The following is a 25,895-nucleotide window of genomic DNA, read 5'->3' as shown; positions in this document are numbered from 1 at the left end:
CAGTTAAGTTCACGTTCTGCTTTGGCAGCCCGGGGCCAGCCCAGATCCCAGGTGCACACTGCTTATCAAGCCATGCTGTGGCAGGCGTCCCACATATAAAGTAGAGGAAGATGGGCATGGATGTTAGCTCAGGGCCAATCTTCTCCAGCAAAAAAAAGGAGGATTGGCAGTGGATGTTAGCTCAGGGCTAATCTTCCTCAAAAAAAAAAAAAAATTAGACTGTAAGCAGTAAGGATACACAACTTGAGAGCCAAGAATCATAAAGCACAATGAATATTTTTAAAAACTATAACCCTATCACTAAACAAATCATTAATCTGCTGTATGCAACAAAATACTATTAAAAAGTTTATTTTCATTGTTTGTAGAAGAGGATGCTGCAGAAATACTCTTTGGCCCCCAGAGGGCGCAAGGCAGAAAGCAGTCCAAGCTGAGTTGATCCCTCCAGATGGCAGCACTACCTCCTTACCTGGGCTGCTGAAGAGAAAGGGAAAAGTGGTTGACGTCCACCTCAGAGGATATTCAATATGGCATTCCAGTAGCCAAGGACTGTATATATTTGACTCTACCTCTGGCTTTTGAAATGCAGTAAACACAAAAATTGCAGAAACCTCTTTACTCTATCCCCTTCTGCCTTACCTACAGAAATGGAGTGTGTATGTGAGAGCATGAGAGAGGATGAGAGAGAGTACTAGAATGCGTGTATGTGTGTGTGAGAATGTGTGCGTATCTGAGTGTGAGCGAGTATGTGTACGTGCATGTGAGAGCATATGAGAGAGAGAGGAGGAAGGAGCCCACAGTGCTCCAGGCTTTAATTCTTCTAAGAAACTTAAGAACACTGTGGAAAGTACACGAACTTGGCTAGACGATGCATCAAATTCACAGTTCTCAATGTTCTGCCAAAGGCTAAAGCTGCAGATCTTTCCTTCAAGACAGGAAACAAAACCCAGGCACAACCCCCTTTGTGCTCGCCCTAATGTTTCAGTGACATTTTACTTATCACTTTGATGTTTAGAGGAATTTTACTACTTGAGCGGGATTTTTTCCTCTCGTCAATAGTTTATTGAAGTGTTTCAAAAGCAGCACTTATAGCACAATATCCACCATTAAGAATTTCATATGCCTATTTAACTGCTGCATGACTGTCATTCCTTTATTGAAATTAACATTATGAACACATAATGGAAAAATGCTCCTCAAAAGAGGAAGATGAATGCCGACCATCAATAGAACAAAGCTATCTTCAAAAGATAGAGATGTAGGAAATCGTTTCACAGTTTGGTTTACAAGAACATGAGGACAAAGTCCGTCTATGTATGTGTATCTGCCAGGTTTTGCATGAGGTGGCTCAGGAATGTCTCCAGCTGCTTCCTTGATCTGTATGCAATCAGTCCACCCCTGTTGGCCCAGCGATCCACTCCAGTAGCACCTGCGTTTTCCACGTGGTACACCAACTGTAGTAAGTCAGGCCCCGTTTCTGGATTTCTTTCCAAGCATTCTTTCAAATCTACCATTCCCCCACCCATGGCCCTGAGTATGGCATGAGGAGCACAAGAGTCCCACTTGAAGGTGGTGTCTTCTGAGAAGATGTAAATGTCAACAAGGCCTTGGACAACACAGAGGCTCTTGTAACCAGCCCCAGCTGCTGGGAACACGCGCTCTCCACACACACGTGACAGTGCAGCTTTGATGGTCTCCTTTTCACTCGTACTGATGACAGCTGAAAACTGGTGGGAGAATTCCGCCTCAGAGCTGGTGTTTGTGGTCAGTTGGCTCCGGGTGTCACTGCTGTTTCTTTTCGAGATGGAAGGCTGAAGGGAATGGATTTTGGTCTCCATGTAAGAAAGCCCCCAGTAGCACTGTCCTTTCCACCTAGGGAAGAGAACTTTCACTTAGTGACGGTAGGTGATCACATTTGTTTTTTATTATTCGTGTTGCTTTCTAACTTAATGATATGAAAAAGATATAATGTAACGAGTCTCAATGTCCTTAAGCCTTGAAATGGATATCAACTAGCTAATTCATTTCTACAAGTTACTCCTGTGCATGAAGCTGCCTGTGTGGTTGCAGGTTAGGAATGCTTTGAGTTCTATAGTGTTATCACATCGATCTAGGATGATGGGAAAATATGTGTGGGATTTCCGGCCTCTAGGGACACAGCAAATTTCATTGCCACTTTTGGTCTTTAAACTTTAATAGGGAAAAAGGTGAACAGATAAATAATTTCTCTTTTCAATCTGCAAATCTTTTACTCCTTATAAGCTTTTCTTCATTTCATAACTCTTTTTCATTCTCTTATTCACTGGTTCCACCTTGACTTTAACACCAAGAAAGATGGACTTGTATTTTTGGCAACAACAATAATAGTACCTATCATTTCTCAATGTTTACCTTATCATATATGTTGGGTAATTGACTCTTTCCAGAGGAGGAAGCTGAGGCTTAGAGAATGTAAGAGTAAGAATTTAAGTCAGTGGCTGAATCTGCATTCAAACCCAGGAATTCTCACTCCAGAATCTGTTCCACTAACTACTTTATCACCCATTTCTAGGCCACGATTATCTCTGCATACAGTCCCTTAATGACCCTTTAAAGATAACAGAAACACATTTTCAGTTTGGAGGAAGGCAAGAGTAGAGGAAAAATGTCAAAATTTCAGAGGTGTAGTTTATGACTATTAAAGAGCAAACAATTACTAGTTGCTTGAAGCAACTCAAAGTTTAACAAAATTATTTAGTCCTATATAAATAGAAATATAGGACTTATTTCAATAAAAACTTGAAGCCACAGGAGAGAAGCTGCTTGCTTCCACAGACTCTGACATGCCCTGGAGTCAACCAAAGCATCAGGCCATGATCAGAGGCAGTTGGCAGCCTGACCACCTCTATGCTCCGTACAGAAGTCCATAAGGGGGGAGGAGGGAGGAGGCAGAAAAGGAAGTGATGCTGCCAGTATTTACAGCAGAGAACCCCATAGTCGGGTTCTGATCCTGGCCATTCCTATTCATCTTTTCATTGGATAATTTTCACATTTTGTTTTGAATTTTTTCTAAAATTATATAAATGTTCAACCGGCTATATAGTGATGACATCTATCTTGTTCCAAATATATTAGGAGACAGTGTTACACTGTGCTATTAATCTGGTTTTGAGTGGATTCTAGAAAACGGGGAACAGGACTGCTCTATTCCAAATGCAAAACTATGATTTCTCCAAGATAGCATTTCTTTTAAAAGTTTCTACCAGCATGCACCTAGCCTCAAAAAAAATTATGCCAAACCCAAGACTGAAAATAGAACTCTAATTCAACCATGCAGACTTTCAGTAGGAATACCCCAATGTACTGAGCCATGGGAATGCCACATGGAGGGACAATCATGACAATTTGCAAAGCTGAGGTTGTAAATTCTAAAAACCATAATACACCAAAAATGCTCATCTTTTACCTGAGGGTATGTAAGTCTTGTGATACAAAAGGTTGGTTGATGACTCCCATCAGGGGCACCCCCGTCTGTATGTCATAGACACCAATTAAAATGGTGACACACTGAAGTCCACTGGGGAAGATTCCTTGGTTGGATTTAACGTCAGCAGAACCTTTTATATACTGATAAGTTGAATCTGAAAAATGAACCAAGTTTGTTTAGATTCAGGAAATGATTATTTAGAAGATAAGGATGAATGTATCTATAAACTCTGCCCTATATCATTTCTGTCTTCTAGTAATTTGGTAACTGCTATGGTCTGAATGTTTGTGTCCCCCCAAAATCATAACCCCCAAAAGGTGAAGGTATTAATAAGTGGGGCCTGTGGGAGGTACTCAAGTCAGTAGGGTGGAACCCTCATGAATGGGACTAGTGCCTTATAAAAGAGGCTCAGAGAGATCCTTAGGCCCTCCCACTATGTGAGGACATGGTGAGAAGGTGCCAGCTATGAACCAGGAAGAGGGCCCTCACCTAACCGTGCTGGCACCTTGATCTTGGACTTCTCAGCCTTCAGCACTATGAGAAATAAATTTCTGTTGTTTATAAACTACCTTTGCTGTTAGTATTGTTGAGTTGATTCTGACTCCTAGTCGATTCCTAGCGACTCTGTGTACAGCAGAGCGGAACCCTGCCCAGTCTTTTGTGCACCATCCTCTCACCTTCCGGTGCTCTATCAGACAATGCTCTGCTGCTGCTGACAGGGTTTTCATGGCCAATTTTTTTGGAAGTGGATGGTCAGGTCCTTTTTCTTAGTCTGTCTAGTCTGGAAGCTCCACTGAACCCTGTCCACCATAGGTGACACTGCTGGTATTTGAAATACCAGTGGCGTAACTTTCGGCATCACAGCAACACGCAGCTACAACAATATGACAACCAACAGATAGGTGATGTGGATGCCTGAAATGGAAATGAATCTGGGCCAAGGCAGTGGGAGCACTGAATCTTAACCACCAGACCACCAGGGCTGGCTATAAGCTACCTAGTCTGTGGTATTTTGTTATAGTATCCTGAACAAAGATGGTGACCAATCAAGTTTTACCTTTGCATGACACTTGTACTGAATTGTTATTTAACCTCTTGCACTTCACTGTTAAGCTGCTTGTGTTTCATTTTCCCAACTCTATGGGAACTCTTGAAGGAAGAGCACATGTCTATAGTTCCTGTGGCATCTAGCATAACACCTTACATGTAATAAACACTCAAATATCCATCACATGTCAAAAAGCATTTAAAAGCTAATGTCTCAGGATAAGTAACGGGATTCTTTCGAGATCTTACTAATCAGAGGACAAGTCCAACGTGGATGGGAAAGCCTTCTTCCAGGAATCTGTCCTAGGTGGAATTACCTTTTTTTGGTCCCTCAAATTGGAAGGAGGAAAGAGACAATGATGGTGGCACAAAAGGAAGAAACAGATGGTTCTCTTATGAAAAAGAAGTCAAGGAGCTACGTTTCTGCTTAAGAGATGTACCTGCCAGCAGCTGAGACTGCCAACAGCTAGTTGGATGTTAACTAGAGTTAACTCCCAGTTAAGGATGTGCTGGGCAAAAGATCCAGAGAGGTGGCTAACAGAATCAGTTCAGGATAGGACCAAGAAACAGGCAGTTCCTTTCCCTCAGAAACCTTAACTGATGCTGATTTACCCTTAAGTGATAAAAGATTTGGGCAAAGATTCTTAATTTGCATATACAATCCATTGGCTGAATATTCTATAATTCTCTGATGATTAAAGGCATTTCTATAATGTTGTATTAATGTGCTTGTAGGATGGGGAGGGTGGGAGGGGTTTGCCTGCTCAGCATAATGAATGGTCCCAGTTGTGTTGGGTGGAGTATGTCAGGCAAGTGGGAAAGAAAAAAAGAGCTTTCTGAAAATTAACATCTAGGGCATTGTATTAACAGCATCATTGAAATAGGTCTACCCTTTAAAACAATGAGCTATAGATTATGGTTCTACCACAATCATGACCCCCCCAAAAATGCGTAAGGTTTACAAAGGGCTCACAAACTGACTGATAATGAGTCACATTCAGCTGTATTCTGACCTGTATAGTGATTTTAATTGTTTAATTGAATTAGTAGACAGTGGTTAAAAATTGGGTGATTTCACTTAAAAACCTGGATTTGGGTTTCTCTTTAAAGATTGAAGATCTGGACTGTACTCCCATATGGCAACAATCTGCTGGAGCTGAGTGTTCTTTAAATGGCAAGCGTGATCAATTAGTTATAGCTGCGATCAATTCATTCCTCTCACACATTTGCCAGTCTGGCCCCTGAAGTCTTTCAAAGATGAGTTAATTCAGCTTCATATATGTGCCTGTACGGGTGTGTGTGTACACATAAATCTGTAACACACATCATAACACATACACTTCAACTCTTCATTTGTCATTGTAAAACTTGAAAATTTTAGAAACTTCTGGGAGAGTTAAACTACACTCTCAATTTTTATTTTTCCAACCCCCCATCCCACCCCAAATAAGGATCACTAATAACAAAAAATGAACAAAAGTAAACACTCTCCTCTACTTACCTATGGGATCCACCCAAATTCCCAAAATGTCCTGTGGAATGTTGATCTCCACTGAATCCAGAGTTGGGTCAGTAAAGGTGACATCCTGGTGAACCACCTTGGCTAATGCTTCAGAAGCCAACTTATTACCATTAAGGACTTTGCTAAGAAGCTCTACTGTTTCTTTCTCTGTTGGACACAGTCTCAAGATAATCTTTTCCCCTAGAGTAAAGACAAACTAAAAGCCATTACATTTCAAGAGTTTCGGGGGAGAGAAGGACCGCAGAGGGGTGCGAGGAGCAGAAGCTGTGCATTTAGATTAGGTGAGAGCAATGTACCCAGAGCACGGGGTCCTAACCTGGCTGACTGCCAGCAGCACCCGGGGGGCTTCAGAAAGTCACAGCTGCCCAGTGGTCACTCAGGCACCTAATGTGAATAGTGAGGGATGGAGTCCAGGTATCAAAGGACCTTCTCCCCAGACAAATGTCTACATGGGCACGTGCACACAATTTTGTATCCAGTTTAAGGGGCCTCATGGACCAGTTAGGAACCCCTGAATCCTGAGTCCTTGATAATTAATCCTTTTTTTTGCCTTTTAGTATACATAGGTCACCCTGTTTGTGTTTGAATATGTTATTGAAAAGAGAGGTCTTATCAGCACAGGAAGTACTTCTACCTCCCTCTATGATCTGCTTTTAACTACGAATCGTTTATGCTCAGTAAAGCAATATAAGATGAAGTATACTTAATCTTTAAATGTGGCGAAACTGTTTGACTCTAAATGGCATACATAGAAATAGCTCTCCTCTTTGGAACCCACTAGAAGTCAGGGTGTAGGCAAAGCTGCTTCTCCAAATGAAACCACAAATTGCCAAGTCCAGGTGCTTTCCCATCACTTTAAATATGCTTCTTAGACCCTTGGCTAATCTGGTTTCCTGCTCCCCAAAAAAGTGAGGAAAGAGGCTGGCTAAAATAGGCAAATGAATAGCAACAAAAAGTGACAGCAATGGAGAATATATAAACGTTTAAAAATTAAGAAAACATGGCACTTTGGGGCTTTTGAAGTCTATAGAGAAGTACTCCTGGCGCTCCTAGGCATCCCAAGGACCAGTGGCATCTGCACCACCCGAGAGCTTGTTAGAAAGCCAGGCCTGCAGGCCCCCTCCCAGACCTGCCGAGTTTTCACAAGATCCCCAGGTGATTCACACATCATTAAGGTTTGGGAAGCACAGTATAAATCTATTACAATGAGGACTCAATCAGCAGAAACATTCAATTAAGTTTAGTTAAATTCCAATAAATTAGACTGTTAAAGTTGGGGATAATGATGCTCATCACTGCCACCGATGAAGCACCCACCCTGGGCTCAGCGAAAGTCATGGGATCATGCAAAGCAGCAAATCGTATCCCATCACTCCTTTGCTTCAAGTTCTCCAGTGAATTCCCAACACAGATGAAAATCCAAACTCCTTCCCACACATTCCCTCGATCTGTTCCTGCCTGCGCCCACCTCATCCACCAGTCCCTCCCCTTCTCTTGTCCACGTGTCTCTGCCCCTCCAACATGCTGACCCCACTCTCTCCTTCAGTTCTCAGGAAGATGGATGTGGAATGCCTTTTTGCCCCTATAATTCTAGAGAGATGAAATAAAATAACTTCATGAAGTGGTCAAACATAGGATTTTAAGGATAGGATTTCTTATGAGTTAATCACAGGTGAGATTTCTCTCCTTCCTACTCAGTGTCATAGAACTAATTGCATCTTAATACAGAGCTCATGGAGGAGATGAAAAATTTTCCCGAGTTAATCCAGAAATTAGTCTTTTCCTTTGTACATGTACCTCCAGATGTTTAACTATTTGTCACTTGATCAGTGTTTAAAGTTCACTGTTTTAATCTTCTACCATTAAACAAACCAAAAAAACCCAAACTAAAAATAATTTATTTTTCTGAAAAGAATCAGATTTTAACATTTTTCTCTCTACCACAAGGCAACATGGAGGTCCATCAAAGGAGAATCTGGCCAACAGGAAACTTATTAAATCAGGCTTAAAACTTGGTACTAAAAAGAACCTTTTAGTTAGTCCAACTCCCTTTACAGAGGTTCTGAGACCAGAGGAGTGGTGAGGTGATTTACTCAGGAACACACAGCATTTCAGGGACAAGGCCCCCTGTGCATTCTCAGCCAAGGCCTTAGGCTCCCCAGGGCGTCCACGAATGGGTTTAAACCTTGGACCTGAAATTGTCTGCACAACTGTGAAATGTGCATCTTTCTGGGGGCATCTGTAACTTCCATTAGATTCTCACAAAGCCATGCAACTTTCCCAAAGGTTAAGTCATATATTATTTAAATGCTAAAGATTTATATCTAAAATAATACATGTGAACTTGCTAAATAATTCTAAGATACCACATCTCTCTAAATTAAATGGCATGATATTATGAGGCACTGAATGAAGCTTAACATTCAAATAGCACATTATTTTATTTAGATGAAAAGCTTCCAAACATCCATTTATTTCATGGTACAAGTTGAAAGTTAGAATATCATATGATAATTAATTTATAAAAATACATTAAGATTCTTATACTTACCCAAATCAGTAGTAAACTCATTGGATTCTTCTCCAAAAATTTTTTTTCCTAAGCCTGGAAACTGAATGATTCAGAGTATGACAAAAAACAAAAACCACCACCATAAAAACCCACAAACATGTTCAGTTATGAACAGATTTCCCTTTCACATTTCAAATTAAATTGCACAATTAGATCTGAAATTTAGAAATTCACGATTCCAGAAATCAATCCAAGTATGAAAAGTGAAGTCAGCTTAGTTCACTAGTTTTTTAATATTTTCTGCTCCTTTGCCCCCTCTAGAAAGCCCAAATTGTAGTAGAAGTCTAGTTTCCTCATGTCCTGTTGAGTTTGCAGAAACAATTCTAGAAACTTCAGCCTCCTCAAGGGCCACAGAACTAGAATGTTTCTAAAGGAGATATTTTAACTGTTGCTCTTAAATAGCACCCTAGTAGCTAATATGAGTTACTATTATTGACCACGTACCTAAATTATTACTTGGGACTGGACAGAAAGGATTAGAGGATAAGATTAGATTTTGTTTTCATCATCAGGTGTGTTTCCTGCACCTGTTGGAGGGATCACAAGCCTTCGGACTAGGAAGGTAATACAGCAAAAAAAGAAGGGAGATAATTGATTGATAGAAAAAACGGAGCTAAGAATCTTCTCTCATCTCCATATGACCAGGAAGCTTTCAGATACATTTTGCTTCTGATCCACTCTGTAGTAAAGATAATTTTTCTCAAAATATGTGCTAAATTATGATATATGTGATGTTCTCAGGGAACCAAAGCAAGGAAGCGTTTCAAATTTTTGAACTTAGTCAACTGCAGATGGCCAATAGCTCAAACAGTGCCCACAAACACGTGTTATTTTTTCCTCTTATGAAGAACAGTGCAAATCAACAGGGGCTGCAATGAGCCTACTCATTGGGGGCTGAAGCTACGTCTCCCAAGCCGGCTCAAAGGCCTGTTACTGAGGCTACAGGACATCATGGGCATGAAACCAAGACATTTTATATAGCCAAAAATTAATATCACTTATTTGTTCATCAGTCTGGCATATACCTCATGAATGAACAATTGCCTGAACTTGTGATAATGCTTTGGGGCAAATATTAGCCCATAAAAATTAATGTTGATACATTTCTAATCCAGTTGCTCAACCATCCCTTGCATCCAATTTTCTTGATCAGTAACAAAAATAAACTTGTTTCATTTAGTTTATTGGAGCCAGATATTATAGGGCATGAAAAAGCATAGTTTGTAGAGATTTCAAGGGGTCATTTATTCTCTCTTCCTACCTGTGGTCAAGAATTCACTTAAATGATTCCCAATATTTGAGAATGTCATGGAAACTATTCCAATATTTTGTAGTGCTTTCTGTCATAAAGTTCTATCCTTCCAAATCTAAAAAAATATGTAATTATTAGATCCTGTAAAAGGCAATATCGTATTGCAAAGAGCACAGACTCTGGAGCCAGTCGGCCTATGTTCAAAAACTGGCCCTGTTACTCACTTGTTGTGTGACCTTGGGCAAGTTACTTAACCTCTCTGCGCCTCCCTTTTCTCATCCATTACATTAGAACAATGGTTCTTACCTCCTAGAATTATCATAAAGTTAACTAAATTAATATATTTAATACCCTTAGAACAGTGCCTGGCACGCAGTAAGCACTTACAAATGCCTGCTAGTGCTAGTGTTTGTGATTACTCCTTGTGAAGACAGTTTCTTTTCCTCAGTCAGCTTAAGAAAAACCTAGAATCACAATCATTGTTTATTATAAACAATGTTTTTCTACTAGAAAATAAAGGAGGACTTTAAGTCTCCAGGACTGTATGAGCCCGAAACAGAGGCAACCACTAGCTAAATGACTACGTCAAAAAGAAAAAAAAAGTTATAAAACAGTATGTTCTCATTTCTGTTGAAATAAATTAAATGTGCCACACACACACATAGAAGGAAAACGTTCTAACAATATTTAGCAAAACATAGCTGTGCTTTTCTCTAGTGTTGGGATTAAGAGGATTCTTATGTTTGCTTATTTTCCAGAGAACATGTATTCTTTACTAAAAAGAAACTCACTAATAAATGAAAAATTCCATACCAAACAGTTTCTCTCTAGCTGTTAAAACTGTGATTTTTTATTTGCTTTTCTGTATTTTTAAAATTTTTCTGCAATGAACATTTAGTAAGCTTGCAGTCAAAACAAGGAGGGGAAACCCCAAGGTGTTTATTTGGATCCAAGGTGCTCATATTCTGAAGGAAGAAAGGAAGGAAAAGGCTTGCTATTCTATCAGGGGACAAAAACCACAGAGGACGAACATTTTGCAATTACCTTGGCTGTGACCTTTCTTACCTTGTTCTCCATATTCTGTTTTATAACTTCCTGTACCAGCACATCAGCCAGAGTCTTGAAATCAACTGCAAACTTCTTGTTCTTCTCTCCCTCTTTCTTTTCTTCTATCAGCAGCTGGAAGAGGGCTTCCTGCTGCCTGCACGCCCGGGCGATGTTGGCAGCTTTCTCCGAGACACAGAGCAGCTCCCGGAGGATAGCTGACATTTCTGAACCCTGCTTTTCAGTTGCAGCTGCTGGGAGAATTGGCACCCACCCTCTGGGCCGTCACCTGGGAAAGTACAAGAATGTGAAAGAGAAAGCAGTTCAGAGAGTGATGTCAGGATGCCCGCAGCACTGCTGACAACTCATCTGGCAGTCAACCTGGTCAGCACAGCTCAACAGCTAACACACATCGCAGTCACATCCTTGGGCTGGAAGACTAGTGTCATCGAAAATTTGAAACTTATCTTTTTAAATCTTAAAAAATTTATAGTCTCAAAAATCCATTATGCAAAGAGTTGAATTCTCAGTGAAAGGAAGTCTTTGAATGAGAATGTGCATTTTATTTATAAATCCCTAGACAGGCAGGTAGGACACACAAGCATCATGTTAAAAGGAAAGCGGAATTCCTAACAACGGCCTTAGAATGACCACAAAGGCTTAGCGGCAGTGTTGAAGTACTGCTCTTTCTTTCACCCTATGGGGGAAGAAGGGAGAAGTGGGAGAGGATTTATCTTCTCAGTCCTGGTCCTTAGTACTTTCTGAAGTACTAAGTACCACACTAGCAAGCGCTGTTGTGTCCCGCAAGACTCTGAGGCCACTCTTGGGCTAGCAGCCCAAGCAAGCTCCCAGCCACCTTTTTTCCCCCTCTATTAGAAAAAAGTCCCACTCTCTGTGCTGCTCTTCTACCAAGTGTAAACAATCAAGTGAAGTAAGACATGCAACTTGTTGGGATTTGAAACGTTCTGGCTCTAAGAATGTTATGCAATCCTACCTCGGTATACCTATTGCATCTGTTTTGCAATTAGGAGAGAAAGATTTCTCATTTTTTCATAGTAGCTGCATTTTATTGAAAGGTTCAATAATTTCTATCTTATTATTTTGAGAATTATTGAGAGGATTATCAGTCCTGTTTTACAGTCAAGGAAACCGAAGCTTAGAGGTTAGGTAACTTCTTGAGTTACACAAGACTAAACGGCAGGGCTCAAAATGGGTCTTACACAGAAGCCCATGCTCTTTGTTATTATAATCAACAGTTTATTTCTTTTTTAAAAAGTTGCCTTCATGGACTCTAGGAGGCTGAGAATTAGTACAACTGTGAAGATGTCAATGCAATGGAGTTACTTGTGAATTGTCATCGAAGGTTTGTCTTAAACAAAGTTGCTGAAAAACTGCTGTCTTTTTAAGATGAGTCAACCACCATGAGAAAAAAAGTCCAACCTCAATAGTAATAAAAGGAAAGTGAATCAAAACAATGAGACATCCTCCTTCACTATTAGATAGACAGAGCTGTTTTTAAAGTTAACATTCATTCTTGGAGAAGCTGTGATGAAAGTGCTCTGTATGAAGCTGTGGGAAATTACTCTGCTAGTGGGCATGCAAACAAGCGTGTTTCCGGAGGGCAATTTGAGAAAAATATATCAAGATACCTAGTATTGTCACTACCTTTTAGCCAGTAACTCCAATCTTACCTTAATTTGTGTTAAGCAAGGCTGAGTTCAGTTAAAACATTTCTGCACAAGAAGGATTAATATTTACAGTAGCAAAAAGTTGAAAATAATTTTAAACATTGGTAAGATATAAGATAGACTACTATGTGGTCATTAAAATGTTTGCAAAGAATATTTAATAAAACGGAAATATGTTCTTGCTGTAATGATAAGGTAAAAAACGACCTATGACCATATATATATATATAGTATGATAGTATGTTACCAATTTGTGTTTATATGCACATATACACTCTATATATACATAGAGAGAGAGATTGAAAGACTAGTAGGTCATGTTTTAACGGTAAACAGATGTTTAACAGTATTTATCACTGTGTACTGAAATTGTGGATAGATTTTTTCATTATGCTTTTCTATAATTTTCAAATATTCTACAATAAATATATACTGCTTTTATAATGGGAAATGACATATTAAATTAACTCGCAATAATTAGGCATGAAGGACAAGAATTTCCTCAATTCCTGGAGACAACTGACCAAACAGTGTTACTATGGTAATAACACAAAAAGCCGCCAGGTGGTAGAGAGTACAGAGTTAAAGACTAAATAAAAACAAGTGCTTACCTAAATGCCTTTTTTTTTTTTTTTGGGAATGAATACGTTCAAAGATTCACTTTGGTTGACCTGAACCTAAACACTAAAGAAAACAATTATATTAATAAAACTGAGGCACATTGACTTAGAAATAATTTATGGCAACTGTATGCTATAAGTTACATATAATATATACATACACAGATGCATGTGTATCTTAGTAGAATACACAAGGCCCAAAAGTATAAATTCAATAACCATAATTTTGATTTCTTAGTAAACGCTCTGGGGTTGTAAGTGAAGGGAAAAGAATCAATGAACCAACAGTAGCTAAATAGCTTTTTATCTTAAAAGTAGCATGAAGATTTTAAGGAGTCCAAATTGAAAGCTTTCTAGGTAAACAATATCAGAGTTGTCATTTTTCACTCAACCTTGTTAAAACCAATTAAATTTTTTTCCTAAAATAAACACTGGACCACTACCCTGTTGGTTAACGCAGGAACTCTCCCTATGATGCCATCAGAACGCTCAGGTGAGCTGCTCACCTAGGCTCCAAGCTCCGGAACCAGCCCCAGCTCTTCCCTCACAGGGGAAGCTCACCGCCCCAGCCCTGATCGGTTTCCACACAGCTGCCCCAGGAATCTGGAGTTTCTGCCCTTTGGACCTGACTTACTTCCTCAATAATGACCATTCTCACCTCACTTGAGTACAGCACCTTGACCACTAGGAAAGAAATACCAGCTATAAACCACAGTCCTGTAATTAACAGGTGTTTAGACTTTAGGAATTTGTTGTAACACAGTAATCAGGTTTTCCAGGTCCAAAGTGATCTCAGAGTGCAACCTTAATCATTCTTCATTCTGACCCTAGGGAACACTATTGTTCTTTGTCAAGCTCCGGGTTGAATGCCCAGTTTCAGTTTGGGACTAAGCTTTCTCCAGCCATCCTATAGAACCCAGCTCTTCTTTAGCTATTTACCTATCTCCAGGGTCCCAGCTCCCTAAAAACATCTCTCTCACAGCTATCTCATCTACATGTAAGACTTTCGAATTAATTTGCATGGCTAGCCTGCTACTTTCTGACTGAATGGACCATTTCCTCCAAATGAGTCAAACCACCATTCTCTGTGCTGCTCTGTAAGCTGCTTCCATCTCTCTCTCTGTCCTCAACTCAGTTCACTCAAGCAGGTCACAACCCTGAGGGGAGGACGGGCCAATGCATCCTGACCTTGAGTGACTCAACTTGAGATAAATTGTCTACAGGGAAACTGAGGGCTACCTCCAATGCAGCATTTCTTCAGTGTTATCAATAGCTCTTAACACTTGGGGAAATTATCCTTCAGATGATTTTTTTTTAATAAGATTGGCACCTGAGCTAACATCTGTTGCCAATTTTTCCCCCCCCACTTCTCCCCAAAGTCCCCCAGGACATAGTTGTGCGTTCTAGCTGTGGCTACCTATGGTTCTGTATGTGGGACGCCGCCTCAGCATGGCTTGACCAGCGGTGTCATATCTGCGCCCAGGATCTAAACCAGCGAAACCCTGGGCCACTGAAGCGGAGCGTGTGGACTTAACCACTCGGCCACGGGGCAGGCCTCTCAGATGATTTTTAGAATTTAAAAAAGTTTGCAAACTCATTATTGACTTAAGTCAGCTTTATTTAAACATTTTAAATACTTTAAATGAAAATTATTATAAACTCCCAATTGGTAAGTTATGCATTTATCATAGCCTTGAATATAGAAGAAATTCCTTTTGATTAGTTTTCTTAATGTGCATTCCGAGAACCACCCGTATCAGAATTACCGAAGATGGCTACTCAGAAGACAGATTCCTGGGCTCCACCCCAACTTAGTGGATCAGAAGCTCTGGGACAGGGCCCAGGAATCTGTATTTTAGTCAGCTTCCTGGTGATGCTAAACACTGAGATTTAATAGCTCCTGTTCTTCAGGCTGCTTATTCTTCTTTAACACTATGCTGGCAATTTCGGGGGGGCTGGCACCTGGTGGCAGATTATCTTGGTGGAACCATGCAGGTGCAATGGTTCTGCCGTCAGTTATCCATGTGCAGAGATAGGCCCAAGTTAAATAGTAATAGCTAACATTTATTAGGTGCTTACTGTATGCCACATATCCTTCTAAGCACTTTATATATATTAACTCATTTAATTCTCACACAACCCTATGAAGAAGGTACTATTATCTCCATTTTACAGATAAAGAAACTGAGGCACAGTAGGTTAAGTAATTTGCCACAAATCACACAGCTAGGAAGTGGCTGGGACAAGATTCAAGCCCAGGCATGCTGGCAGAAGCCCACACTGTCAGCCAGTACTCTAGCCAATAAAATTGTCTCCTAAGTTGTTAGCTGTTAATAAGGGAAGAAATGAGTAATTATTGGATTAATAATTATAAGCATATTATTATTATGAGGTATATCATATAGCAAAAAGTAGAGAAGTACATACCTAGCTGGAAGCTGTTGCTAGTTTGACTATTATAAATCACTATTGAATTGACACCTGACTTCCCTTCTACTCTCAGAAAAACCGTTCCCCTGGTTGGTCCTCAGTCTCACCATAAACCATCTCTGCTGGATGGTAAAAGCTCACCCATCATGTTCTGCTGACGTCTCTCTTAACTGGCTCTCACAGCAGTGGTGCAGGGGGCATAGCTCATGCCAAGTATCTAATTCCTCTTGTATTAGTGTGCTAGGGCTGCCATAACAAAAACCACAGACTGCGTGGCTTGAATAAAAGAAGTTTATTTTCTCACAGTTCTGGAGGTTGGAAGTCCAAGACCAAGGCATCGGCAGGCTTGGTTTCTCCTAAAGCCCCTCTCCTTGGCTCACAGACGCCTGCCTTCTCTCGTGTCCTCACACGGCCTCTCCTCTGCCTGCGCATCCCCAGTCTCTCCCTCCTCTTCTTAAGACACCACTCAGGTTGGATTGGGTCCGCCCAGCCCATGTAACCTCAGTTAACCTTAATAACTTCTTTAAAGGGCCTATTTCCAAATACAGTCACATTATGAGGGGCTGGGGGTTAGGGCTTCCATGTACAAATTTTGGGGGGATACAATTCAGCTCACAATGCTTCTCCGGCAAGAGAGACCTTGATAATCTTAGCAAATGCCAACACGACCTATTTCTTTGTCTTTTATTTTCTCACCAAATAGTAAAAATGGGGTAGGGTTCTCTTCCTCATTTCTGTGGTCCCTTTAACAGCCAAACCATTGATGATGCAGTGAGCACTGAAATAACCTCTCATAAGCCTTGCTTTGTGACAATCTATTTCGAGTTACATTTGAGCAGAACAGGTTTGAAGAAGTTACAGTCCTCACCATCTCAGACCAAATGGATACTGTATTTTAACATGAGATTGTACCACAATGTCAGATAGAAATAGTCTCATTAGCTTTGGGGGATATTCATATCCAGCTAAAGAAAGACTGAATAAATTGAGGTAGGTCAGAAAAAAAAAAAAAAAACGCTCTTAAGACTTTCCCTGGAAGCCCAAATCTCTCTACAAAGACAGAGGTCAATTTTAATTTCTGACCATTCTATTATCTCATCAGAATGAACACCAGAAGTCTCAAAATCATATCCAAATAATTCACACGTATTTCAGATGTAATGAACAGTGTAGTGGGAAAGACACAGGTTTTGGAATCAGATAGACCTGGGTTCAAAACCAGGCTCTGCCATTAACTAGCTGTGTGGCATCAGGTAATTTACTTACCCTCTCTGAGCCTCCCCTCTCATGTGTAATATGAAGATAATACTTACCTTGCAGGAACACGGTGACGATCAAATGAGATATTTCTGGAAAAGTACCCGGTATGGAGCCTTGCGTATAGCAGATAACAAATGACAGCTATGACCATTAAAAACAGCTTCACAGAAACCACAGTCACATGTTCTTACTTGAGAAAATGAGGGTGGCAACTTTATATGGGTCACTGAAGTCTTTTTTGAAAATTTACCAGTCCATTAAACCCAAGAGGCTGGGAACTACTTGTAATTCTCTGAATGACCCCGAATAAAGTTCCTTTATGCAGGCCAGTTCTGACTGCTTCAGTTTCTGGGCATCTGGGTGGAAATTTTGGCTCCTGGAGGCTGGAAGACTACTCTGGCTTCGTGGTAGACCATTTATGGATGGGCTTGGGAGGGTCACTATTCTGCCAAGGAGGGTATTTTGTCAGGATATTTTGTGGACATTCTACTGCCCAGGGTGTCTATTCTTGTGTGAAGAGCCTGGTTGTACCAGAAGCTGGCCATGCCCTTTTGTTGTTCATAGTGACAGAAGTGTGACGACACAGATAAGGGCCTTCAGCAAAACAGAACTGCTCTTTAATGAATAGGCAACTGGGTCAAAGCCCTTCCGTTGAGGTTCCCTTCCTTCCTGCAGATAGTCCACTACTTCCACAGAGCGCACATTTTTGCCCGTTACACAATGACTCCACCCCACTCCCTCCATTCATATCCTGAATTCAATCTTTCACTCATCCTCTAAGGATTGGCAGTTTGAAGCTATTGTTATTGTGTGGCGGCCCTGCCTGACAGCTATTGCTGTTGTGGGTCAAGGTCAGACTTCTATGAAATACCTGGGTGTTTTACAGGAAGGTGTTTGTGGTGACTTCTCAAGGGAGTGGAGCTGTTCAGGAGTCCCTCTAGGTGGGCACATGCTGAGGGGCTGGCCAAGGCTCTATTTAGCTCACACTGCTCTCGTAGGGGAAACTCAGACCTCCTTCCCCTTCTTTTTTGCTCCCAACTTAGGGGTGCTTTAAGGAGTAGTTTAAAGAACGGAGGCTGCCCGGGCAGAAGGGCCAGAGGAACCTAAGTGAGCCCACAGAAAGTATGTCGGGGGGTTCAATTTGCTCAACTTCTGGAGCAGCCAGGGATGGCTGAGGTGCAGCTTGCTAACAGTAGCCTCCCCTGATATCCGTCTGAGATGCTCACCTGCCCACTTGGCTACCTAAGCCGGAGGGAAACCACCACAAGCATTACCAGGGATTTACGAATACTATCTTTTAGCTCACGGGAAATGAAAATGTCCTTCCAGTGTATAAGCCTTGTTCAACTTTCAGATATTTGACTGTCAAAAATTTCTCAGAATCCATTAAGTAGTGCAGTATGGGACCGCCTGTACGTTTTTGGGTTATTTTACTTTGATCTGTGTGATATTGCTGTCATCACTTCATAGGCTCTGATGAAGTTTAACATTTTACTAGCTGATTTCCCACTATGTGTCCATTTACTCCCGTGCTCTGGGTAGACCATTAATTTGCACATGCTGTTCCATCTGGTTGACATGCCCTTCCTCCTGCTTTCCATGCCTAACGTGTCTACTCACTTTCTCAGAATTAGTTCCACGGCAAGAAACTTGAACAGATACTTCACGAAAGGGATTTTTTCAAATGGCCAATAAATATATGGAAAGAGACTCTACCTCATTAGTAACCAGGAAAATGCAACTAAAAATCACAACAGGATACCACTGCATACCCACTGGAATAGCTAAAATCAAAGAGTGAACATTTCAAGTGTGGTGAGGATATGGAGCAATGAGACTAATACACTGCTGGTGTGAATGAAATTGGTACAACCATGTTGGAAAACTATTTGTAATTTGTTGAATATGAGCACAACTTATGATCCAGCAATTTTCCTTGTAGACACATACCCAACAGAAACTCAAGCATGTATACATTAAAAGACATGTACAAGAATATTCAGGAGCAGCATAATTTGCAATAACCTAACACTAGAAATAACCCAAATGACCATCAATAATAAAAGGGAACAAACTGTGACATAGTCACATAAGAAAATACTATACAGCAGTGAGAATGAATGAATTACTGCTGTAGGCACCAACGTGGATGCATCTCACAAAAACATACTGTTGAGCGAAAGAAGTCAGACACAAAAATTAAATGCTGTGCAATTTAATTTATTTGAGGTTAAAAAACAGGCAAAACTAACTTATGGCGTTAGAAGTCACAATGGTGGTTCTTGATGGGGGGTGGGTATGCAGGGGGCTTTCAGGCACTGGCAGTGTTCTGCATCTGAGTGGTAGTTACATGGGCGGGTTGACTTTGTGTAAATTCATCAAGCTATACACTTAGGACTTGCATACTTTTCTGTATGTATTTCTAATTAAAAAAAAAAGTTTTTTAAAAGGTATGTGTGTGTCTGTGTGTCTTTGTAGAAGAGAGTCAGTTCAACAGTTGGCTCCTCCCCAGGCCGTGGGAGAACAGAGCAGGCCAAATCTCCATCCCAGCTCTCCAACACATTGTCCATTGGTTGGTTTATCTATGCTCTGTCTGGCAGGAGATTTAAACGTGTGTGGTTTCTTATGACTTGTATGCATACTTCAGAGGTGTTCAATAATGTTGGCTGACGAATTTCCTTTTAGTTTTGTAAATACAGAATTCATCCTTGTCAGATTGTTTATTGTACTTGGATATTATGAGCATTACCCAGGTGCCGTTAGGCACATAGGCCCATATTTATTTACATAAAAAATCTACATATACTGTGTATTCATTTACAAAAACAAACCAGAGCGGTATCTGGATGGCTAGCACTGAACTACATTTTTTTTTGAGGAAGATCAGCCCTGAACTAACATCTGTTGCCAAACCTCTTTTTGCTGAGGAAGACTGGCCCTGAGATAACATCCGCACCCATCTTCCTCTGTTTTATATGTGGGACACCTGCCACAGCATGGCTTTCTGAGCAGTGCCATGTCCACACCCGGGATCCGAACCGGCGAACCCTGGGCCGCTGAAGCAGAACATGCAAACTTAACCACTGCACCACTGGGCCAGCACCTGAACTACATCTTTTGAGCACCAAATCAGAATCTGAATCCTAGCTACTAGACCACCAGGGAAATGTTCAGAATCTGAAATTATACTCTGTCATCTAGAGGTGAATTATCTTGACAAGATTAACCTAGTTGATTAAATAACCAAAAATAGTAAGTTTAATTTGGTTTTATAAGAAAAGACCTTAAATGTGGGATATGTAAATCCATCTATTTAACCTTAACATTTCTCCCTCCTCCTTCCTAACCTTCAAATAGTGTTGACATACATGCCATTTCTAAGCTGATCAGTCTACCTCACCCTAGCTTCATAAAAGGTGAGTCTGCACAGAAATCCCACTGGTTTTTAATACGCAGATTGTATGTTTATATACAGAGATTTGGGTGTGGGGGGAGGGGTTAATGAACATTAGAAGGAGGGCCTAAACCCCCAACCCAAGCCAGCTCTTAGGGCACGGCAATTCTCTCTCTAATAAGCTGTAAGTTCCTTGAGAGCAGGATAGACCTTTTTTCCATCTCCTCATGACACACAGTGGGAGTTCTGTAAGTTCACTTACTGATTTTCATTCCATTAGAGATAAACATGTTTAAAAGGATTTTCTTGTAACAAAATTAATCTGTCAGGGATTATTCATTATGCAAATTTTAGGATTATAACAGAAAATGTGTTCTTTACAGAGGTTTTCAGAAGGTGGTTATTTATTTCTGCAATAACAAATTACATGATCTAAAATATATTCTCTGAATATTATAATAAGAAAGCAAAGGTCATAGATCATATTATGTATCATTTTGGCAGACTGGGTTTAGCAGCATATCTCTTATCACTCTACTTCCACTTTGTAGAGGCAAATGTTTATTTTTGACTGATATTTACAAATGTTGAATACAGCAATACAGAATACTGAAAGTAACACTTGCCTTTAAAGGAACACAAACTGATAAAAGAATATTTATAGGACCTTCTACTTGAAAAGGTCAAAGTGCTAAAAAGATATAAATGGCCCTTAAAGCCACACCAGTATGTAAATATACCAAATGCTCTTGCATTCTTACTGATCTTGCAACCATAGAAAAATGTCTAAGCTGGTTAATATTTGTCTTCTTGATCTGATTATTTATTTCTATTTCCCCCATTCTTTGCTATTCATGAAGTTTACAATCAACCATATTTTTAAAACAGACCTTTCATTATTCCCAGATCAAACTGCGATTATACATGATTCTCGCAAATTCCCAAGAATTAACTAGGGGGGTTTTCTAGAACTTGGAAGATCAGATCCTGGATAAAAAGCTACTGCTAATGAAAAATTATGGCATCGATTTAACTCAATTAGAGTTTCCTTAGCAATATTAAAACAACAGTTTCCTTTGGTCACTTGAATTTAACTCCTTTGCTACTAATCCTAACTCTCATTAGCACTGAGGGAAACCTACCATGATCACTCAGGAAAGAAAAGAAGAAATTTAAGTATCCACTGAGGGGCTGGCCAGCAGTGTAGCGGTTAAGTTTGCACATTCTGCTTCAGCCGCCGGGGGTTTGCTGGTTAGGATCCTGGGTACAGACCTATGCACCGCTGGGCAAGCCATGCTGTGGCAGGCGTCCCACATATAAAGTAGAGGAAGATGGGCATGGATGTTAGCTCAGGGCCAGTCTTCCTCAGCAAAAAGAGGAGGATTGGCAGCAGATGTTAGCTCAGGGCTAATCTTCCTCAAAAAAAAAAAAGCATCTATTGATAAAGTCGGCAAATATTTACATTAATTTAGGAGATTTTAAATATTTAGTTGATTAAAAATAGAAACAAGCAACCAAGCAACCCCCGTCCACCCCTCAAAAAAAAGGAAAAGGAATGAAGAGAGAAGGAAAGGAAAGGAAACTGTCACTTTCCATGTAGCAATTCATCCTAATGAATTATTTCATAGATGTTTAATACTCTTTTGTTAATTTGCTTTTATACATAATTGACATGTTTTATGCCCAAGTAAAGTTTTTTTTTTCTTTTTAGGAATGAGTTGGGTCATTTTAATAAAAGCTATAAATAAGTTATTAAAATTTGCATGCTTGTCTTCCCTAATTAGGAACACAAAAGAGGTAACAAGTCAGGTACAATATTTTGCTGTGGATTACTAGTCACAGTAATCTGCATCAAAACTTCATTAATACAATGCTCTTGTAACATTAAAGGATTTGAATTAACATTGCATACCACATAAAAGAGACGAAACATGAAAAAATGTTCAATCACCAGAAGGTTTGACTACAAAAGGAATAAATGGTTTCCTAAATGGGTGACGTCATCATATTAGTAAAACCATCACTTCCATTTAAGAACATTTTATGTACAGGACTACTAACGGGTTACGTCAGCTATTCATTCCAGCAACAGTGCTCACCTGTGTTTCCCAATCTTGCCTTTTTTGTTTGTTTTGGTTTGCCCTTTTAAAATTTTATCATTTAGACCTATTTTAAATATCTTCTTTCCCTTAGAAATTCTGATTCATGAAGTCCCAAGTTGCAACCTGGAAATCTTTTTAAATAACTATTACCCCCTACACACTTGGCCACCACTCTAGGTGATTTTTAAAATTAGACCAGTTTGGGAAACACTATTCTACATCAATCAGGAGAGATGAGAAGCAAAGTGCTGTCAATTCTGCTTTTATTTCTAAACTCCAAACCAGACAAAAACATCAACATAGAGGATTTTATTAGCTTCATTACATGATTCAAAATGTTTTAACAAGGACATTTATTAAGGACACACATCCAGAAAAAGTTCTCATATACACCATCCTCATCTTTAATAAATGAAGAAGACACTTGTTTTCATTAATCACTTTATATAACATAATTATCTTTTAGGCAATTTATCTACAAGATGAAACAGAATAAGACATTTTCAAATTGTTGTCAGAGACAGAAATAAAAGGGGAAGTATATATATATATAGAATAACTATAACTTTTGTTTCACAAGCCTTATATGTCAAATAAGACATACTTTCACTTTTTTCAGGACCACAAGTATAGCTATAATTTAAATCTGTAATAAGATATTTCACATTAAATGGCATGAGTCTAAGCTGCACTTTCCAAGCAAGTGGTGGTTTAGTCCAAAAGCTTGAAAAGAAATGGTAGCTTATTCTATGCAAAAAGTGAAGTGTAACTTTATGCATCTTACATAATTCTCTTCGTGACTGAGAACTTCAAGAGTAGTATAAAAATCCATAAAAGCTTAAAAATAAAGTAGGTTCTAAATAAGAATGCAAACAAATATCCGTGTTGAAAAACTGAACTCTTCCATTGCCTTCATTTTTTCCCTTATATTCCCTGTTTTAAAAGGTAAAAATAAGGTCCTTAGCTAGTTCATCAGTCGATAGCAGTTTCAGTGGATTATTTTCATCATTAGACTATTATCAGGCTGAGCAAGGCTGGTCCTTATCAATTTCTTTGGTTTCAAAGCCAGGAATCACAGGGAAAAAGCCAAAAAAATGTTTTATTCAACACGTGAGGTGCACTTGAGTGGTCTGTCCACACAGCCTTAACCCTTGTTCTCTTAAAGTGAACACTATTCACACAGTGGGCAAACTTCTGCTTCTCCAACGCCTTAAAATTAGCTTTAAAACTGGAAAACTCCAAAATACACACCTTAATCGTTTATGTATTCTCTATGGATGGACTAAATAATCTAGGGATTTTCTTTCATGCTCTTTACGTCTAACAGCAGACAAGATTCGGCCAAATCCAGGTGAAATATTTTTCCCATCTACTACTCTGGCCACACCAACTAACTATGCAGATCTCACCAGACCGCCTTTCAAAATGCAGAGAACTACAAGTAAGGAGCTAGACTTTTCTAAATATAGTCCCGTCATGTTTATTTCACGCTCATCCAGTAGGTCACTAGCGGCAACAGGCAGCTATGGACACTTAGAAGCATCTCTCAAAGCAAAATCAAGAGGCGTTTGACAGCTACGTCATCTACCTGTTGAACCTGGGCCATTGCTCCCGACAACTGTCAGATCCCAGCTTCTACGACCTAGAAAGGCTAATGATCGAATTTTTTTTTAAAGTTGTTTGCTAATCTTTCTTCCTACTCTATTTCTTTCGGGTCACTTCTGCAGAGCCGAGGGAGCTGCCAGAGCCGCCGGAGCCGCGAGCTCCTCCGCCTGGCTGGTTGCAGCAGCGATGCGAGGCGGGCCGGGCCGGGTGGCAGCCTCGCTGCAGCGGACAGAGGTCATCACAGGCCGGGCGGAGAGGCTACGAGCCCTTCCGGCCCAGATTTACTCACCTACGGTCAGCAGAGGCGATGGGGTGCAGGCTGTTCGCCCAGCCCGGGGACCCAGATCCGAGGAGGAGGGGGGCAGTGGCGCCGGGGCGAGAGGGGCGTTAAGGAGGAAAACGTATTACCTAAGCCAGGGATGCGGAGCCGAGAAAGAGGGTGCAGCCTTTCCCTCCAGAAACGGAAGAGGCGGGGGAGGAGGAGGAGGAAAGCGCGGAGGAGGAGGTGGCGGGGCGAGGGCGGCTAGCAGAGGGGCGCCAGGCGTCTGGCCGCAGGCTCAGCCGAGGGCGAGGGCGGGGAGCGCGGCGGAGGTCAGCGGAGGGGAAGGCGAAGCCGGGTGGCGCGCTGCCTCGCTCCGCCCTGGATCGAGACCTCAGCATCCGCCAGGCCGCCGCCCCCTCTTTTCCCCGGGGACCGCCGCGTGCGGACGCGCGGTGACGCCTCGAGGCTCCCGGGTTGGGTGAGGGCGTCCCACGCCTGCCGGAGCCGGGCGTCTGCGACGTCACAATTGGAGCGTGATGATTCAGAGGGGACTGCCAGCAAGAAAAGGGCTCCAGGGTCACCTAATCCACTGTTTTTGTTCTTTTCTGGTATCCGCCCACAAATTCGATTTTAGAACCTTCCTCCTCCGATCTTCCGTACTCTTTTTTGGGGATTACGGGTTTGACAGACGCGTTGGCACCTGTGAAGATGGACTTCCTGCTGGTGGCAATCGGGTTCCATTGTTCTAATAGAAATGTCAAGTGGGCTGGTTGTTCTTCAAACCGTAGCAGTGTCGCCCGGGCGCTTTCCTTACAAGGTGTGGGCCACCTTGGCAGGAAGCACATCACCGGTAGAGAGCTCCTCTCTTCAACCCTTTAAGCTGTGCTACTCGGTGTGGTTTTGAAAGGTGGGTGGGGATAGGAATGGGTGATGATAGGAGAGGGGTTGAAATTAAAAAAGGGCAGTATGAAGTTTTCCGTGGAGAGGCCTGGCAGCTGGCCCTGCAGGCTGAATGTTGTTTGCAAGTGCATCGGGCCTTCTAAAGCAGCACTTCAGTCCCCTCTCACTTCATGGCACGCCTAGGAAATGATAATGTCTGCAAGGCCCCAAATGGGGAAAACAGAAGAGGCTGCTCATGCCCTTCCACTGTGCCCTTCCACCTGGAGGGCGGAGGAGACTAATATCTACATACCTGTAACTCATTCCACCATAGGAAATTGGGAAGCTCTGTTTAAAGTTCCAGCTGGCAGGCTTTCTTATCTACATTTTCCCAAACCACCCAAGACTGCCTCCTAAGTAGTCAACACTTCAGTCCTCAGAGCGGTGAGGAACCGCCAAGACGGAAGCCTGGGGCTATACTCGACCTGTCACACTCTAGGAAACGGTGCTTAAAACTTTACAGCTCCCAAACTGAACTCATCTTTCTGCTCCCAGCCTGCTTCTGTGGTTTCTAACTTGAGACAGCTCTAGCCCAGACCTCATCCCATGCCCTTGCTTTCACTCACTAGCAAGTCTGCTTGACGCTAGCTTCTCTCCCAGATTCATTTCTAGGTCCATCCCCTTAGGGCTTCTTAGGTCCATGCCATTGCTACTGTTGATTAATTAGTCTCATAATTGTATCTATAATGGCA

The 25,895-nt window shown here is 41.1% G+C and overlaps 1 protein-coding gene across 15 annotated transcripts in view; it reads right to left on the bottom strand.

Annotated features, from left to right (window-relative positions):
- Positions 1 to 1,039: 1,039 nt before the first annotated feature.
- The window catches only part of INPP1 (inositol polyphosphate-1-phosphatase), a 30,512-nt gene continuing 5,656 nt past the window's right edge, over positions 1,040 to 25,895 (bottom strand). Inside the window, exons 1-7 of one of the 15 annotated variants that reach the window (XM_008516522.2) lie at positions 24,292 to 24,843; positions 13,203 to 13,275; positions 10,925 to 11,192; positions 8,587 to 8,647; positions 6,015 to 6,215; positions 3,446 to 3,620; positions 1,040 to 1,872 (exon numbers count right to left, since the gene is read on the bottom strand). In XM_008516522.2, coding sequence (XP_008514744.2) covers positions 1,311 to 1,872; positions 3,446 to 3,620; positions 6,015 to 6,215; positions 8,587 to 8,647; positions 10,925 to 11,128 — 1,203 coding nt within the window. In that variant the 5' untranslated portion in view covers positions 11,129 to 11,192; positions 13,203 to 13,275; positions 24,292 to 24,843 and the 3' untranslated portion in view covers positions 1,040 to 1,310. Of the gene's footprint in view, positions 1,873 to 3,445; positions 3,621 to 6,014; positions 6,232 to 8,586; positions 8,648 to 10,924; positions 11,193 to 13,202; positions 13,276 to 15,638; positions 15,781 to 16,954; positions 17,416 to 24,291; positions 24,844 to 25,895 lie in introns of those variants that run through there. The other 14 variants (XM_070581660.1, XM_070581665.1, XM_070581668.1 and 11 more) reach the window with 14 other exon arrangements.

The sequence above is a fragment of the Equus przewalskii genome, chromosome 17 (genome assembly GCF_037783145.1).
Source record: "Equus przewalskii isolate Varuska chromosome 17, EquPr2, whole genome shotgun sequence".
In the NCBI taxonomy this organism is placed as follows: domain Eukaryota; kingdom Metazoa; phylum Chordata; class Mammalia; order Perissodactyla; family Equidae; genus Equus; species Equus przewalskii.
Note: the sequence above shows the minus strand (reverse complement) of the source record. Positions and strands in the feature narration are given on the sequence as shown.